At 49.8% G+C, this 17,347-nt stretch overlaps 1 protein-coding gene across 1 annotated transcript in view; it reads right to left on the bottom strand.

Annotated features, from left to right (window-relative positions):
• Positions 1 to 9,951: 9,951 nt before the first annotated feature.
• LOC120820700 (uncharacterized) overlaps positions 9,952 to 17,347 on the bottom strand; it is a 47,400-nt gene continuing 40,004 nt past the window's right edge. The window contains exon 6 of the mRNA XM_040178768.2: positions 9,952 to 16,046. Coding sequence (XP_040034702.2) covers positions 12,520 to 16,046 — 3,527 coding nt within the window. The 3' untranslated portion in view covers positions 9,952 to 12,519. The remainder of the gene's footprint in view (positions 16,047 to 17,347) is intronic.

The raw sequence follows: 17,347 nt of genomic DNA, 5'->3' as shown, positions 1-17,347 counted from the left end.
CATAGAAGCTGCCTTGTGATTGGCAGGTCGCGACCACCACCGTCACACCCGCCTGCAAAATGGAACTCACACTGATTTGGGCCTTTGGTTCTGGAGGCGGGAGACGGAGTCCAGCGGAGTCTGCTGGAGTTTGGAGAGAGGAGCACAAAGCAAACGCCATGTTTTCCTTTCCGCCCTTCAATCGGCTCCCGTTACCGACCGTCGGCCGCAATAAATCCCTCCCTGCTCGTGTTGCGGCATCCCGCCGCTCGCGAGGGCTAAATTCCGAAGTGCACTCGGAGGGGAGTTTGAGTTCAATGAAAACACGACTTCTCAAATGTGCAAGACGAGGGTTTATTAAAGGACGACTGCATGTTTGTGTTTATTCCAGCGCATTGTGATTCTGTGTTTTCCCGATTAAAGCGGTGAAATTTAGGGGTTTTGAAATATCTTCCTTGTTTTTAATTGCCCCTTTTTACGTAACTTCCCTGTAGATCAAAGCACATTTATGCAATTCCCATTTCCTCTCCTCCCTGCTTTTGCAAACCAGAAGCCGAGTCTGAGTGCTCGCTGGAGCTAAAGACTCGGCGCTAAAACTCGGGGAAAACAAAGTCTGCTTACTTTAATCTAAAAATAGCAAAAAGCAGCAGCAGCAGGTTGGACTAACATCTTGTCTCTTCAAAGTTGCGCCGCTTGTTTATAAATCTTTCGAAAGTTTAATTAATGCGTGTGAAATACCGAGATGCATCTGTCTTTACCAACACTTACTATACAACTATTAGAACAATACGAGTATTTATTATTTTTTATTTGCTAATGCTAACATTACACAGCGGCTTTTCTTCATGTTCGATGACCAAAACTGTAAAAATGGGGCCTGAAACTGCTTTAAAATGTTTTTTTCTTGCTTTCTGTCAGACTTTGATCGCTATATTTTTCACAATAATTACAGAATAATTAGCAAGTTAATGAACGCAAGAACTTTTTAAGTGATAATAAAAAACTTTTGGCTAATTGAAGAAAAGGGATCTCACCATCCGATTGTTGTCTCTGTATCCGCTTCCACCTCCTTCGCCACGCGGGTCTCGAACGCGTCCGCTTGGCGCCGTATCGGTCGGCGTGCTCCTCGACGGCGAAGCGCAAACAGACCTCAGATCAGCGTTGCAGCTTCTTCCACCACGTGGCCACGACAACCTCGTATGCAGGATTACCCCAGGTGGAATCGCCACGTAATTTGTGTTGACACTGTAGTTTACATTATCTGACCTCCTCAGCCAACGGACTCTGCTGAATGTGTGTTACAAAGTGTGTGTGTGTGTGTGTGTGTGTGTGCGTGTGTGTGTGTCTAAAGTGGCTGGCAGCCTTTGTCCCTCAGCACTCAGACTTCCTGATTGCTGTTATTTGGTCAGCCATGGCACCCGCTCGCTGCAATTTAAAAGACGCAAGAGGTTGTGTGCGTGTCCGCGTGCGAGCCTGCGTGCGTGTGCGTGCGTGCGTGCGTGTGTGTGTGTGTTTGAGGAGGCGAGCAAGAAGAAGAAGAAGAAGAGTGAGGCGGGAAAGAAGTGGAGAAGAGGGTGGCAATTTGGAGTAAGCACAAGTGTGAGTCTCCAAATGTGTGTGTGTGTAGTCGGTTCAAGCAGCAATTTGAGGTAAGCAAGTGTGTGCAAGTGTGTGCGTGTGCGTGCGCGTGTTTGTGTGTGTCGACAGCTCCAGCAGCTTTTCGAGTGGCTACTTTGATGTCTGACCCACTTTGGCTGTTGCCGAGTATAAAGCTATTTATTTAGTGTTGAGTGTGTGTGTGTAGGTGCGTGTGTGTGCGTTTGTGTGTGTGTGTGTGTGTGTGTGTGTAAGGCTATTTATCTGGCAGTGGACTGGGAGAGTTTCGCTGTGTGTGCTGTTGGACCCGTCAACGTCTGCAGTGGGAGACAGCTGAACATCTCCTCCTCCTCCTCCTCGGCCATTTTCTTCTTCTTCGAGCTCCTTCCTCCCCCCTGTGACACCCCTCTCCTCCTCCTCCTCCTCCTCCTCCTCGGCCTCGTATGTACTGTGTTCTCCCCTTCATGCCTCACGCGTCTCCCTCCGTCCGTCTTCCACGCGCCATCAGCGGCCTCTGATTCGGTGCTTAGTTGCGGCTCTGATTGGCTGAATCTAGTTGGAAGCTGTTGCAAAGCACCAGATAAATCTCTTCTTCTTCTTCTTTTTTTTCTCCCCGCCAGACTTCACCGAGAGATCCGATGTGACCGGAAATAAACAAGTTCAGAAGTGCGATCCCTGATAGAAGAGACGAGTGCACAGCCGACCAGAGCAGAACGGGTGATGACGAATAGAAATGTATTATTTCTATTGACTCTTCTCTCCTGTAGAAGAACGAGAAAATACCTCCGCGCATTCTAAACACCAGCATTGACGCAGAGTGTGTTCGTTTTATTCTGCGAATCCATAATTGCGATCACAATAAACATTGTGGTTACTTGTGCGAGTGAACGCGCCACTTTAAAGAACCCAAACACTCCAATAATCTCCAGCTCACAAATATACAGTTGTGGTTTTCTCTTAATTCCCCAAAACGGCTTAACTCATGTCATTATCAGCCATTGCTGCTCAAACAGGAGTAAGTGGATCTCCAGTGAGTATTTCAGTGGGTGTGGGATTGATTCAAAATAAACAGTGTCTGTGTGTGTGTGTGTGTGTGTGTGTGTGTGTGTGTGTGTGTGTGTGTTGATGGTAATGAAGGAACATGTCACCCGCTGCACCAGTGTGACTCACTAATGTGTTTCCGGGCAACAATGGAGCTCCGTGACATCGGGGGAATTTGAGAGCAAAGACGAGACTTTAAAACGGGATCAACTCGATGACTTAATGTCCGTTCGTTCCATTTTAACGCTGCATTTGGTCTTGTTTTTGTCGTCTCCTTCCGTCCTCGGTTCGAATCCAGCGCTATTTTCGTTTCCTCCCTTTTGTATGTTCCATCCCGATTGTTCAGGTCGTGCTGACTAGGCCCAATTTCCCCTCAAATCTGTCTTCGGGGTGGCGTGTTTCATTTGTCAAAACCTAAAACCTAAAACATATTCAATGAACAACGACACAAAACCAAAGGAAGAGACGCTGAAACCAGCGACCTTTGAATAAGCGACAGTTGAATAATGTATCAAGCCAATTAATCACGTTTTTATTTAATCCAGATAGAGTCAGATGACTTCAGTCAGCATTAATCCACTTGAGACACTGTATCTGCACACGCGTCGACCCCGTGAATGCAGCCGCGGGCCCCGTTTCCCCTCCCTGTGACGAGGCGTGAAGCGACGGGGGCCCTCGAGAGGCGAGACGAGAAGCCTCCCAACATGCCGGCTTTGTGAAAATGTATTTCCTAAACAAAAGCTGTGAGTGGCTCTATTTTCCCCCTTTTGTAACAGACGAGACCTCCCAGCGAAGATCTTCCCTTCGGGCGCATTGAAGTTTAAATGAACATTCACGCGGTCGCAGGTGTGCGTTTGTCGGGCGTTTCGCAGCGGCTTCGTCGGGGGCCAATCGGGGGCCGTTTTAGGAGTCGTCGTTAGCATCGCGGGACAGATGTCACACTCGCCGACGCTTCTTGGGAGCACAGATCTATTCCCGACTATCCGGGACGTCGTCTCGTCGGCTGGGATGTCACAGTCCAGTCACTGTGAATTACTGCTTCCCCTCCGGAGTGGCTTCCGGCCCCCACACATGTTGTGTGAGGTCGCCAGTGTCAGTCGAACATAAAGATCGTGTTTTCGGTGGGACAGGAACCGTCTCCCGGGGTGACGTCTCGAAGTGCTTCGTTTAACCTTGTTAACCGGCCGTCAGCCGGGTGACCCGGAGATGAGGCCGTTGGTGCGAAACGGGCCTCAAACATTCACCTTCATTGGCCGCCTGCTGAACAGTCTCCACTGAGCCCATCTGCCATCCTGAGCACCTTAAAACTACAAACTCCAGCTGCCGCCGCTTGAACCCGGTGCCGCCGCAGAGCGCCTGGTGATCCTGCAGGATTGAGAGGAAAATAACACGTCTGGTCTCTGATGGTCTCGTTTCATTCTCTCCTGTTTTCATCACTGGCAATATTTGCATTTGGTGGGTTCAGTGGAAGTAAAATAGCAGTAAAGTAGCATAAAGATGGAAGAAGTCTGCAGTAGTTTCCTTCCTCCACTGCTCATCTTGTTGGTGTAAATCTGTGACTACCGGTTTTGTCACATTCCCCAAAACCAACCTACGACAATTGGTCATCATTACTGTAAAATATCAACCTTTATCACAGAAAAACAGCAATCCTTTTCTCCAAAAAAGAAAAGGGGCTGCTGTAGAAAAGGAAGCGCAGGTTTCAAGGCCGCTTCATCCGAATGAGGTTTCTCAGCACACGCGGCCTTTAGTTAAATCGATAGCGACGGAACGCAGAGAGGAGAAAATCGCTGGCAGCACTTTAGAGGCCGGCAACAGTAACCGAGGGACTCCGCCTGCGTCGCCTCGCCGCCGTTCTCGCGAAGCCCTCCAGCGAACGTCGTTCGGGAGATTGACAAAAACCGGCACATAAATGTCACGTCAGGCGAGGAGCTCTGGAACGGATCAGCTTCGCTCGGCTCTGTCCGGTTCAGAACTCTTGCTGTTGTTCTTGATTGAGGTTTGAGATGGTTCGTACGGGGAGAAGTGATATCGCATCTTGCACATTTATTTGCATTTGAATGACTTTTTTAGCACAAAAAGCAATATATGTTTTTGCATAGGCTTTCTAACATGTATAGGGAAGAAGTCATTACTCATTCCGTGTAATAAAGATGCTATATTGGCGTTTTGATGTAAGCCTTCCCTTCATGCCGAGCTGTAATAAGGTCAGAATGAAATTGTTATTTCACGGCGTTGGAGTCTGGGTCCCGAACGATGAGGCGCTACGAGATAAGCTAAGCTCGTCCTCCTCGTGGGGCGACGCTAACGCAGCCGGACTCTGTTCGTATCAGCGATGCTTGGCGCTCAAACATGGTCACCGTCGCTGTTTCCCTGAAGTTGAATTTTTAATGATAAGATATTGACCGGAGAATTGTTTTTTTTATCACCGATCCTCCAAATCCCGCTGTTACAAAAACAATACCAGATGTTGTGAATACATTTATGTCTGACTGTAATCACACCGACCTTCTCTTCTGAAGGCCATTCCCAGAGCAATACAATATTTTTTTGTATTTATCTATTCAAGAAGATAAACCCAACCTTCTGGTTTCTTCCTCAGTCAGACATCGACTAGTCAATCAAGGCCAAATAAAGATCCTGCAACCAAATTTTGCAGCTCAATATCAAATCCATCTCCGCGCCCAAAAACTCTCTCCACTCTCTAGTTTTTTGACTCCTCGCGGAGAAGAAAGTGGACGGTCAGCGATCGGGTTACCGAGCGCGGGGATGCGGCTTCCTCCTGCCCTGCGTGGCGTTCCCCCTCACGTCGCCCCAGCTCGCACGCGCCGCCGCCGCCGCGCTAATTGGTCTTGTGTGGTGTGCGACGACGAATCGCTCGAGGAACTTGCCAGACAACCTTTTTTCTTTCTCCTAAAACCCCCCCAAAAAAGCGACAACAGAAAGACGCGGTGGGCGAGGAAGTGGGACGTAAACGAGCAGAAAAAGAGGGGAACTTTTTTCAGCTCCTTAGCACTAAAACACCCGGCAGCTTTGAAATGGTGTTGACGGCGTGGCGGGAAAAAAGGCCCATCAGAGATCCCACCGACGCAGACGACTCCAACGTGCCTCTGATGCTCCTCTGGCAGCCGTGACCCATTTCTGCACGGCAGCAGGGGCGATCAAAAAGGTTGGAAAGAACGTCATTGCTTCTCCGCCGCCCCCCCCCCCCCCACCCCCCCCCCCCCGCGGTCAACGGGGGAGCTTTCGGTTTTGACTTCCTGCGAGAGGAAATGTAACCAGGGTGCTTCGGTGCACCGCAGCCCGGGTAATAATCCACCAACCCCCCCCCCCGGAGTTAATGCCACAACGGGACGATACCACAAGTAGAAGTCATGCAAGAGCTGTTTCCTACTCAGGTGGAACTTTGTTTGCAGTGAAAAGCACTTCAGTCTCCTAAAGTCTGTCACAGATTGACGAGCATCTCCATGATGAAGCGTGAACATCTCCAAGGCTGGAGGTGAAACGTTTAAGAGGAGACAAAAGAGGGATTACATGTTCCTTATCAGGCCGAGGAAAGAAATCTGTCAAGCTCTTTAGTCCAAAGTCAACCATCCGAAAAGAGGCCTTTTGTTCTCATTGGATTTCTTTTTTAAATCTAAATTTTAAATCTAAAATCTGAACCCACACGTTTGGACCACATTTAGAAATGCTTCTATATTAAGTGGAAGCCTGAAAGTGATCAACAGCTCATGTGGACCAAACGGCTCGAGATGGATTGTTTGTAAGTGTTCTGCTTATTGTTACATTTATTTCATTTTTTCTCGGCAGCTTTTCTTTTTTCTCATCCACAATCTGGCTGCAGCTCGTCTTTCGTGCACATCGACACCATCGACGGCAAAAAAGAAGAGTCCTGTTTTTTCTCGGAGTGAAAAGCCGAATGAGCAGGAGGAAAAAGCCCCCGTGGTCCTGAAGCAGCACCTCGTCAGGTGGATCCATGACGTCTGGTCACCCGATGCCCCCAACAGGGAAACCAGGCAGGCCGACGTCGCAGAGATAAACCAACGCTAAACAGGAAGTAGTCTGCATGAGACTAAAGCTGAAGTTGTTAGAACCATTAAACGGCTTTCGTCGATCAGAGATTACTAAAGGACATTTCTTTTTCCGCCAGAAAGTGTTTCTATGACAACAATGCTCTCCCATCAAATCTCCAGTCTAAGTGTCGCCGCATGACCCGTTTGCTTTTAACCGTCCATCCGGGCTTCTGTCTTTTTTATTCCCTCAAAGCAGCAAAACGGAACATTCTGTGAAATACTCCCCAGAAACCACTGTAGTAATTGAGTAAATGCATTAGCATCCCTTTGTGATTTATTTTAAGCTTTCACACACATATTCACGCCTGGAAGACAGGCACAATTACTCAACATTTCATTGAAATCCTATTAAAGCCTCTCGCGACATTAGCAAAACGGCGAAATGTGTTTCATAATGTCATTATGAATTCAATATTGTGGTATTTTAATATGTTTTTCAATGAAAATGGGAGTAACACGCTGTCATTCCCTCCATCGTCACACACTTCTCAGCTGTTGTGTCCGGTTACACGACGCAGACTGAGAGCAGCAGGAGAAGCTCCCGTCGATTCAACGATGAAATAGAGCTCACAGGGTTCAAAAAGAAGGAGATTGATGCCCTGCAAGCCGTAAAATGTGTGGTAGTCTGTTAAAAGTCGGCACGGTCAGAGGCAGACCTGGTGCTGATAGATCAGCCGACTGGATGCTGCTGTTTAAAAGATTCAATTTTGTGACTTAAACCCAATAAAAGAATAAAAAAACGAGTTTATATAATTGTATATTTTGTTTTAAGGCGATTGTCTCGTTTGTCAGGCTGGTCTCATCAAGCATCCGTAGCCTACGGGAAAAAAGGTCGGACTACCTTCTGTATAAATCCCTCCAAAAAATGTGTATAAAGACGGGATCTTTTTATAAACCTAATCACGTATCTTTGTGGCCTAAACCTCATTTAGAGGTTTCCTTTAAGGGTGCAAGTTCATTTTAAAAAGACCTTCTTCAAGCAACGACCCGAAAGTGACACGCGATTCTGGACTTTTGCAGAAAAATACACAAAAAAAGTGTAGTGTAGTGTACAACTAATAAATATTATACAGTTAGGATACTTTCCATTTGTTGGAAACATTGAAACAGAAACTTCTAGAAGTCATTTAATTGTGACGGACGAATCTGCACGTTTGTTTTATGAAAACTCGGAACCGTCGTGACTCTTCAATCAGTGTGGAGATTGAAGTTGGAAGAATGTTGGAAGAATATTCAGACAACAAAACACTGGAATCGTTTTGCCTATAATGAAATCACGTTTTTTTTCTCCACTTTCAACGGTTCAACGCGGTTAAACTGCGGTTGGACCTTTTCGGGTGGAGGCCTCGGTGCAGCAGGCGCATGCAGACGAGTGAGGGGGCCGTCTGAATGCAGCCCGAAGTCACAAAGAAACAGCTTGACTCATAAAATCTAAATGAGCTGTTGTTGGCTTTACACACACACACACACACACACACACACACACACACACACACACACACAGAGGGAGAAGCAGCTTTTCAGAGTAAAACAAATGAAGACGCAAGATAAATAATGGTTTAAGTTTTATGCAGATTTGAAGACTTGTAAAACAGAAGGGCTTTGTGCAGAATCCATTTGGTTTCCACATAAATCTGGTTTAATCTCATCCGTTCTGTTCTATTTTGGAATAGAAACATAATATTCTGTCCATAATGACATTTTTATGTTAGTTAAAATCTTCTGCATTTAACTCGTGACATCTCCTAATGAAGTATTTATACAGGCCACCAGCCACCCGTCTGTCTACGTCGCCCTCTGATACATAAATCATCTCCAAGTTATTTTTGCAGGAAAATCTTATAAATCTTTCAACACATTTGGGTTTTTCTCATCAAGCCCGGAGAGACTGACAAGCAGCCAGAATGGCTCATTAATGGAAGTGTTTCTGGAGAGCTTTGTGTCTCCTGTGGGTTTTAACTCGCCCGCTGAGTAGTTTACGTGGTCCGAGGGAAAAGGAAGCCGAGCGTAATGTGCCGAGGAATCTATCTCAACCCCGGCAACCTTTCTGCAAAGCCTGCGGAGAAAAAAGAAATAAGAAAGGCCGCAAAAGAGGCTGAGTTCAGGACACACACACACACACAAACACACACACACTCGCTTTGAAACTAATTCCATGAAGTCAAGTTTTAATGTTGCTCTGTTGGTTTTTAAAGGTCACCAAAGCAAATTACTAAGAACCGCTGAACTCGGCTTGTCACACTCACTGCGTTTGTTGCTTTTGTACTCGCGCACACACACGCGCACACACACACACACGCACGCACACACGCACGTCTCTTCATACACAGACACATGGAAATATTGTATATGTAACACACACACAAACACTGAAACGGCCCCAGGTGTTGAACATGTTGAGTTTTGACGCTACTTTGGACATGATGGTCCCAGCTGTCAGAAAGCCTTCTAGAGGCACAGACACACACACACACACACACACACACACACGCACACACACACACACACACACACACACACACACAGGTCTCAGTCCCAAGCATTTGATCAGCTGAGGGAGTGTGTGACCCCTGAGGTTAATGCTGTGTACCATGTTTTTGTGTTAGGGTCACTGTGACTTTACGAAGTGTGATTTTGGTCACTTCTTTTGTAATATTATTGGAATTCATATGATTATTGATGTTTACAATGATGCACAATGACTTGTTTGTACAGGAAGTGAACAGAGAATCCTTGCCGGAGTCGGCAGTAGAGCGAGTTAGCGTTAGCATCCGATAGCCGCGACAACAATGCGGCTAACGTGAGCAGGATGAGTGTGACGCGTTCAGGCTCTGTTCAGTAAAAGAATGTGTGTGAATCATAACGTCTCTGTGAAATGTTCAACTGCGGTCTTGTAAAATGCTGTTTTGGTGGTAAACTCTCCTACAAAAAAAAACTGTAGAATTAAAGATAAACTCTGAAAACACGTCAGACAAAGAAATCTACGCTGAATTGCTCAGTTTTTAACCGTGGATTCAAGAATGGTGGCACGTCCCTTTAAGTGTTAATTTCTGTGACATCTTTAATAGGATAAATTGATGAATTGATGACATTTTGAAAGGACATGGCTGCCAAATATATTCTCTGAATGAGCTTAAAAATCCCTTTATCATTTCACACAGTGGCAATAAAAGGCCTTAATTCACACATTTGTCTGCCAATAATGGACTTTTTATGAAAGTAGTTTTCAGGGATAAAGAATGAAAAACAATGACAGAGACAGTTTGATATCAAGTCTACTGATTTATTTCCATTTTCAGAGTAATTTGTTTTAATGGATTCACCAGATCTGTTGGTGTATTCGCAGGGATGACATCGGTCTGCTGATAATAGATGACACCAAAAAATGTTGCCAGTATACTTTCATCAGGTTCTCAAGACATCTCTAAGACAAAATTGTAAACTCCATCAATTGATTACCGGGACTGTGAAAGGTTTAAATACAGACCAGCTGGACAATTGATTTGAGTTCATTTTACTCACTAAAATAGCATCAGAGCACATGATACAAAAGAAAAAACTGTGCCTCATTCAACTGAGGTTTCTCTACAAAAATACGTCCAATAACATGTTTTTATTCTTCTAATTTACACAGTTATATCACAATAATAAACAAAAACCTACGTTTGTAGACAGGGTGTCAAACCCCTTCGTGGTACGGAACAACGGCGTGAGAGCGCCGCCGCGCCGGCTAAGTGCCGTCTAGCTTTTTCACATTTTCAGGTTTTCCTCTGACTCTGTAAAACCCGTCGTGGTTTTTTGCTCGTGCATTCCAGGCAGGACGGCGATCCGCCCACAGCCGTCGGTTTGTTTGTTTGTTTGTTTGTATTTCATCTGCTGCCTGCGCAGCAATAATCTGTAGTCGGCGAGACGGGGGCAGGCGCCGCCGGTTGCGTCCCCCCCCCCCCCGAAGCCTTCGCAGCCAGATGTTCATCTTCAGAGGAGCCAGAGAGGGGGAAACAGCGTGTTATGCGTGTGGGAGTCACTCTGCACTTCCCCGTGGCGCTTCTAAACACATTTACATCTCCTGAAAGTCCCCGGCGGCTCGCTGGACGCTTTTTTTTTTAGTTAATTGCCAAAAGTACTTTCTGCCGCACTTAATGACGCAGCGGAGCGCGACTCGGAGGAGGGGAGCCTGGAGAAGGAAGCGTGGCGCAGCCACGGATGCTCGCACGTGGCTTTTGTTCCGAGTCCTCAGCTTTTAGGGGAAACGCTTTGAACTCCCTGCGCAGGAACCAAAGAACCGAGACTGAATTCGTGAAAGCGACGACGTTTTTGCTCGAAAAGAAAACCTGTCAACCGGCGACAAAAGCAAGCGACGAATGGCGTGTCTGCCGTGTGATTACCTGACACTCAAATCGAACCGTCCCCGCCTCTGAGTGTCCCGAGGACGCCACGCTGTGTGTGTTTGTGGTGGCGTTTTTTTTTGGGGCCTTTAGCATGAGGCCCCTGGACGTAAGGTTACCCGTCCGTTTTCAGTGCAGGCGGCACGCGATGGCAGAAAACCAGCGTAACAGCGTAAGACGTTCGGGGGATGAAGGTCAGACGCTGGAGTCGGTCCCTCCAAAATCAAGGAGCAAAGGCTTTTTTTTTCAAACGCGACATTTCGCGCCAAAGTTCAACTCTCACACGTGGGAGAAAATACAGCTCAGAAGATCCGATTTATGCACACGTGACGGCAGCAGTGGGTCTCTGTGCGGCGACAACACGCAGGCCGTGGCCCATTTATGCCCCGAACGAATACAGCATGTTCTACTTTGTGCGTGTAACACCAGAGAACGACGGAACACGGAGCACGGGCCCCATCGGACGCCGATCAAAACCGCCTCTTTTAAAAAGCCAACGACGACGTATTTGTTCCTGAAGCGTTTCATTTCTCCATGAGGAGCACCAAAAACCAACTCCAGCTTTAAAATGCAGCCCGACAGTCTGAGAGTATTGTTCATTTAACCAGTTTTAATAGTGTGACGAATGAGTTTGTGCGCTCGTACGCCAGCAGGTTGAATGTGCGCGAGTTCAGACACAATGATTGTTTCATCTTTGTTAAAATGATGAGGCCTTATGAGGAGATATATTCATCTTTAATGTTCATTCTGGACATGATACCACAGGGTTTTGTTGTAACTGTTTATAATCACCCTCTAATATAAACGCTCTAAATAGACTTCTCGATGAACACAGAGGCTATAGCTTAAAATGTCATGCAGGACATGAGCTCTTGAAAACCTCAAGTTGAGAGCGTGCAGCTCACATCTGTCTTCAAAGTCATTCAGGGTAAAAGTAGGAAAATCACCAACTGAAGTGGAAACTCTCAGGGGAGAGAAATGTAAATCTCAACAAGAAAAGAAGAAGAAAATCCTGCATTTATTATCACAGATTGACGATATATCTGAGTATGGAATTTGTCCTTAAAAGTCTCCCGACGTGCGTCGGAAGCCGAGCAAATCATCGGGTTAAAAAATGCAAAACAGGAGCGTCGACTGATTTTCCGCCAAGGGAAAGCGAGCCCAGCTGTGCACCCCCACCACGACTCCACCGGCTGCACACCTGAGGCTCATTTCCAGCAGGATTGCAACTGATGAAGATAATTAGCCATCATTCTTTTTTTTCTTTTTTTTTTGGTTTCCACACGTGTGAATCAGCGCTTTGAGTGTTTTGGACGGGGTGATGAGGTTGCCGGGGTTTGGCTTTAAGAAATATCACATTTTTGTTTTCCCCGCTTATTTCTCATGACATTTTTGTCCCGGGCCTTTTTTAATTTTTTTCTCCCATTTCTTCGCTTTCCCGATTTTCAGAACAACACCTGCAAGGGCAGGACCGCGGGATGGGGCGGGGCATACAGAGGCGGGTGGTGACCCTGCATGGGGTGGAACGCCGTCGCCAAGGGATACGGGCCGGGGGCATCCAGGAAAGAAATAGGGGATGAGGAGTAAAACGAGGGATGGAGAGGGGCAGGTGGAGGCGGTGGCGGAGGAGTGAGCGGGGAGAAAGATGGGAGGAGGTGCGGGTATGAGTGCAGGGGGAGGTGCGACGGTGGCGGGAGGAGGGAGAGGTGCTGGATGATGGTGTGACGGAAGGAGAATGAGGAGGAGGAGGAGGAAGGCGGGAGCAGGAGGGGGGCGTGGAGGGGGAGGCACTGCGCGGGGATCCCGCGAGGGAAGCGAGGCCTCTTCTCCGCGTAGAGCTGTTCGAAATCCACCTCCTTCCTCCTCTCCCTGTCCTCCCTTTCCTTTCTCCTCACCCACTCCATCTCCCACTCCGCCCGCTTCTCCTTCAGCTTCTTCCCCTCCACCTGCCTCTCCTCCGCCTCCCTCCTCTCCCTCTCAGCATCCCCCTGCACCGCGAGGACGTTGGCGGGGTCGATGCCGCCGGAGGTTCTGCGATCGATTGAATCAGACGGCTTGGTTTGGTGCGGAACGCGACCCTGCGCTTTGGTTCCCGCCTCCTCGCTGAGCGCGCTTCTGTTAGCGGCGGGGCGACGACCCGCCGCTTCGCGCTCGCTGCATCGACCGCCTCTTTCGTCGGCCTCTTCGTGAGCGGGAGCGTCCGGTTCGTCCGGGCGATCGTCGGGCCTCAGTTTGAGATCCTCGGCGTGTTCTACGTCCACGTGGCGCCGGTCGTCCTCACCTGGCGTGCTGCTGGTGTGCAGGTCGCTGAAAGGTCCCTCGGCCTCGCCGTCGGCGCCTTTGCTGTCGTAACAGCCGCAGTGGTCGTTGACTTCGACCAACGGCCCCTCGCTGTCATTTGTCTCGTGACTCGGGCCGCCGTTTACCTCCGCACCGCACATGCAGCTGTCCAGATGTGTCCCGGCCTCGGTGCCGTTGGGCTTTGCGAGGTCCCCGTCTTCGCCGAGGTCGGCGGTCGGATCCCGGACGCACCCTACTTCCCGCCCCAAAGCGCACGCCGGTCTCCTCGTTGGCCTCCTTCCCCTCTTCCTCTTCTTCCTCGGGGCTTCCTCGGGCGAGTCCGCCTTCCTCTTGCCGCCGGCCGTTTGTCTTTGACCGCACGCCGTTTCTCCTAAAGGACCCGGGACGAGGCTAATCGCTGGGCTGCACGCTGCGGGAACCGGACAAATGTCCGCCTGGCGCGCTGCCTCTCGGCGGGGGGGAGGAGCGCCGCTAGTCGCCGGGTCGCGGGCGTTTCCCTGAGCCGCTCTCGTCTGCGCCACGCTCGGCTTCCCCCGCCCCTCGTCCCCCCGCCCGTCCTGCCCGCCTGCTCTCGCATTCGGGAGCGTCTCCCCCGTCCCTCCGTCGCTCCGAGCGGGGTCGGGCGTAATTGCGGGACAGCGTGGCGTCTCCATAACGGGCCCGGGGACGGGGCTAATCACCGCGTTGCATGCCGCACCCCTACGGAGGAGCTTTCTGAGCCCCGGGCCCCACCCGGAGGCTGATTGCTGGGATTGATGCTGTCTGGCCTCCCTTTTCACCTGCAGACACAGCTGGTTACACCGATTACACCGATTCACGGGAAGATTACTTAATAGCTCTGCTCGCTTCTCGTTTCTACCTGCCCCCTCTCGCTCCGCCTGATCTCCTCTCATCCCTCTCTCCTCTCCCCTCGTCCTCTTTTCTCTCCCCCCCGCCGCCCGCTGCGCCGCGAGATTACTTGATGGCGCCTTTTCCCTCCGCTCCTCTTTTTCGGCGGCCTCTCTGCTCGACCTCTCGTCTCTCGCCTCAAACGTCTGATTCTCAGAGACGCTGCTTGTTGCCCTCCTCCCACACTCTTTTCGGTCGGCCTCCTCTCCCTTTTTCCTCCTACCCCTCTTCCTCATGCCTCTCCTCACCCCTCCCCTCCTCCTCTTCCTCCTCCTCCTCCTCCTCCCGCCGCCTGCTTTTTGAAGGCCGTCTCTCGGTGCGCATTCTGCCGAGACTGGAACAAATTTTAAAGCGCTTTCATCACGGCAACCACAGCGGTCCGGAGCTGCGTCCCCGCTGCTACAATGGGCTACAAGTTCCATAGGATTTCCTGCCTGTCCTCCTTCATCCTCTTCTTCCCTTTCATCTGTCTTCACCTCCCTTCCTCTCTCCATAACTTCCTGCCTCTGTTGGCATTCGGGTCGTTTGATCACAGGCGGGTTTATTCTCTCCCTCCCTTCCTCCGGTGCCCCTTTCTTTTCCTCGCCCCCTGCCTTGGCCCTGTTATGATGTGCTCTGAAGTCGTACAGTAGAGGGTTGACGCTGAAGGAGATGGAGGGCGACGTCCCGGTGTAGCTGACCATCTCCGAGGGCCAGAGAAGAACCCGAGTGCCGTCCCGGCACAGGACGCGACAAAACGGCTCCTTGGGGCGATTTGGGGGCAAAGAAGTTGGTTCTTGTGTTTGGATTGAAGATTCTTTGGGCTCGTTTAGAACAACGGAAGTTGTTTTTTCAGGCTGACTTGCGGCGGGACGAAGCGGGCCTTCGGGCTCTGGGGTAGGAGGAATCTCGTCGTCGTGGGCGTCAACCCCGCTGTCCCCGCCTGTCGAATCTTTGGCCACGTTTGTGCCGACAGAGTCGGAAATGCGTCCGGGTTTTTCACCGTTTGAATAGAGATGAGCTCCGGTCCCACTTTCGCCGCTGACGGGGGCTCCAGTCCCATTGCCGCTCCCGCTGACCACCGAGCCCCCAACTCTGATCACATCGCCATCACACAAAGGAACCCGGGCTCCAGCCTGAAAAACCCCCGTCCCCCCGTCGGCGGACATACTGGCCGCAGGCTCTGGGTGCCGTGTCGCGGCCTCGACGTCCACCCTGCACTGGTTTCCAGTGTCCGAGTGACCCGCGGCCGCAGGCACCGGCGACCCGAGCCGCCGAGCCGCGGCTTTCTCCGCCGGCTCCCCGACTCTTTCCTGCGCCGTTGCACCTTCCTGCCTCCCCGTCGAACCGGAGCCCCGGCCGGCCTGGACGAAGACGGCGGCCGACTGGTGGAGGAGGACGCAGCTCCTTTTGGCCAGCGAGAAGGACACGGGGCGGAGCCTGCTGCGCATGGACGCGGCGTCCGCGCTGATGCCGGCGGCCACTCTCCCGCCGAAGCCGGAGCCGTCGGCGGTGGCGGCGTTCTCGGCAGGCGTCGGGGCGTCCTCGGCAGCGGCAGGCCGGCTTGAGTAGTTACGAGCCCAAGGGATCTTGTTAAAGCGTCTGTTTTTCGCTGAAGTGGCGCCGCTGGCGGTCAGGCCGCTGTAGTCCACCCGGGTCTCGTTAAGGGCGCAGGGCTCGGCGGCGGCGGCCGGCGTGCTGCTGGCGTCCCTCGGGTCGAACGGCCACTGCGCGTCGCCCAGGAGTCTGCTCTCCAGCGCCGGGTCGAGGGGAAGGAAGGGCCGGGTCGCCTGGGTCTGAGGCTCTGCAGACGGAGGGGGGGAAAGTGGGAAGGATTAGAGCCGACGCTGACACAGATCACATTTACATGCAAAACGTAAGGGGATTATCTGCCTAACCTGACAGTAAGGATCCGAGTAGGAGCGGATACATGTGGAAGAAGAGCATTCATTATGATGCCTCCCCATACAGTAAGCTCCTCATGCATTTATTCAGCTCCCTGGCACCTCAGCGGGACTTCTTTTGTTGCTTCTACACATCGCAGTGTGATAAATGGGTGTAGGATGGACTCGGATAAAACATAAGCGCAGAGATGAATGTGTGGCTTACTGAGACATCGGGGGGGGGGGGGGGGGGGGGTTAAGATTAAGGGTTTATTCCAACATGTAATTTCCATTTGTTCAAACCCACTTTGGACCATAACATGCTGCCAAACATTCATCTGTCCGCGCATCGGTGTGGCGGCGGATTCGGGCAAATGATTTCCTGAATGAAGGTTTTAAGATGACTCATAACTTTAAAAGTAATCCACAATGTGCCTTCCACTCACGCGAGATGCCTCTTTTGTTAAACATTTGAGACATTTCAGAAGGGAAGACGCGGAATGAATTATTACTCCTCCGATACTAAACGTATTTTCACATTCAGCACTCGGAGAGGGTCGACTTTAAATGCAGTTGTTGAACTTTTCAATCGGTTTTAACTTTGAAATGAGAAAAGAAAACTTTACCAAATATGCAACCGATGTGTTTTCTGAAAAGACAGGGGGACAATTGATTGTTTCTTCTAAGCCGCAGGACTGATGCTGCAAAATGTGATGTTCATCCTTTCTTTGTTACAAAAAAAAGAATTATCTTGCACTCTAAAATCCACTCGGATGGACTGCAGGGAGATACCACCTCCGGAATCAGAACAAACTCAGAATGAATGACACATTTAACTGGAAAATATTGCTCCAATCTCATTCTTAATGTTCAGGTTTTTTTTTGGAAAAGCGTTAATTCAACTTCAGTTTTTTTCGAAGGCTGCTCTTGTGGTGCTGCTAAATAGATTTATGCTACACTGAGATGTGTTTTCTAATAACTTCACCACCCATGATTAATGGGGAGCCGAAACACTGACTGCATTAGTTTGATATAGTGGTACTGGGTGCAGGTTTCTTTTGCATATAGTTCAATAAAATAAGTATAAATAAAAAAGGACGACTGGTTAAAGGAATGTACTTTTGGGCTCTGCAGCACCAAGTGTGTTTTTTTTGAGATAGGTGACACAGACTATACGACGTGGATGAAGTCATCACGACTTAAAACTAGAGATAGAGACCAA

The sequence above is a fragment of the Gasterosteus aculeatus genome, chromosome 6 (assembly GCF_964276395.1).
Source record: "Gasterosteus aculeatus chromosome 6, fGasAcu3.hap1.1, whole genome shotgun sequence".
In the NCBI taxonomy this organism is placed as follows: domain Eukaryota; kingdom Metazoa; phylum Chordata; class Actinopteri; order Perciformes; family Gasterosteidae; genus Gasterosteus; species Gasterosteus aculeatus.
Note: the sequence above shows the minus strand (reverse complement) of the source record. Positions and strands in the feature narration are given on the sequence as shown.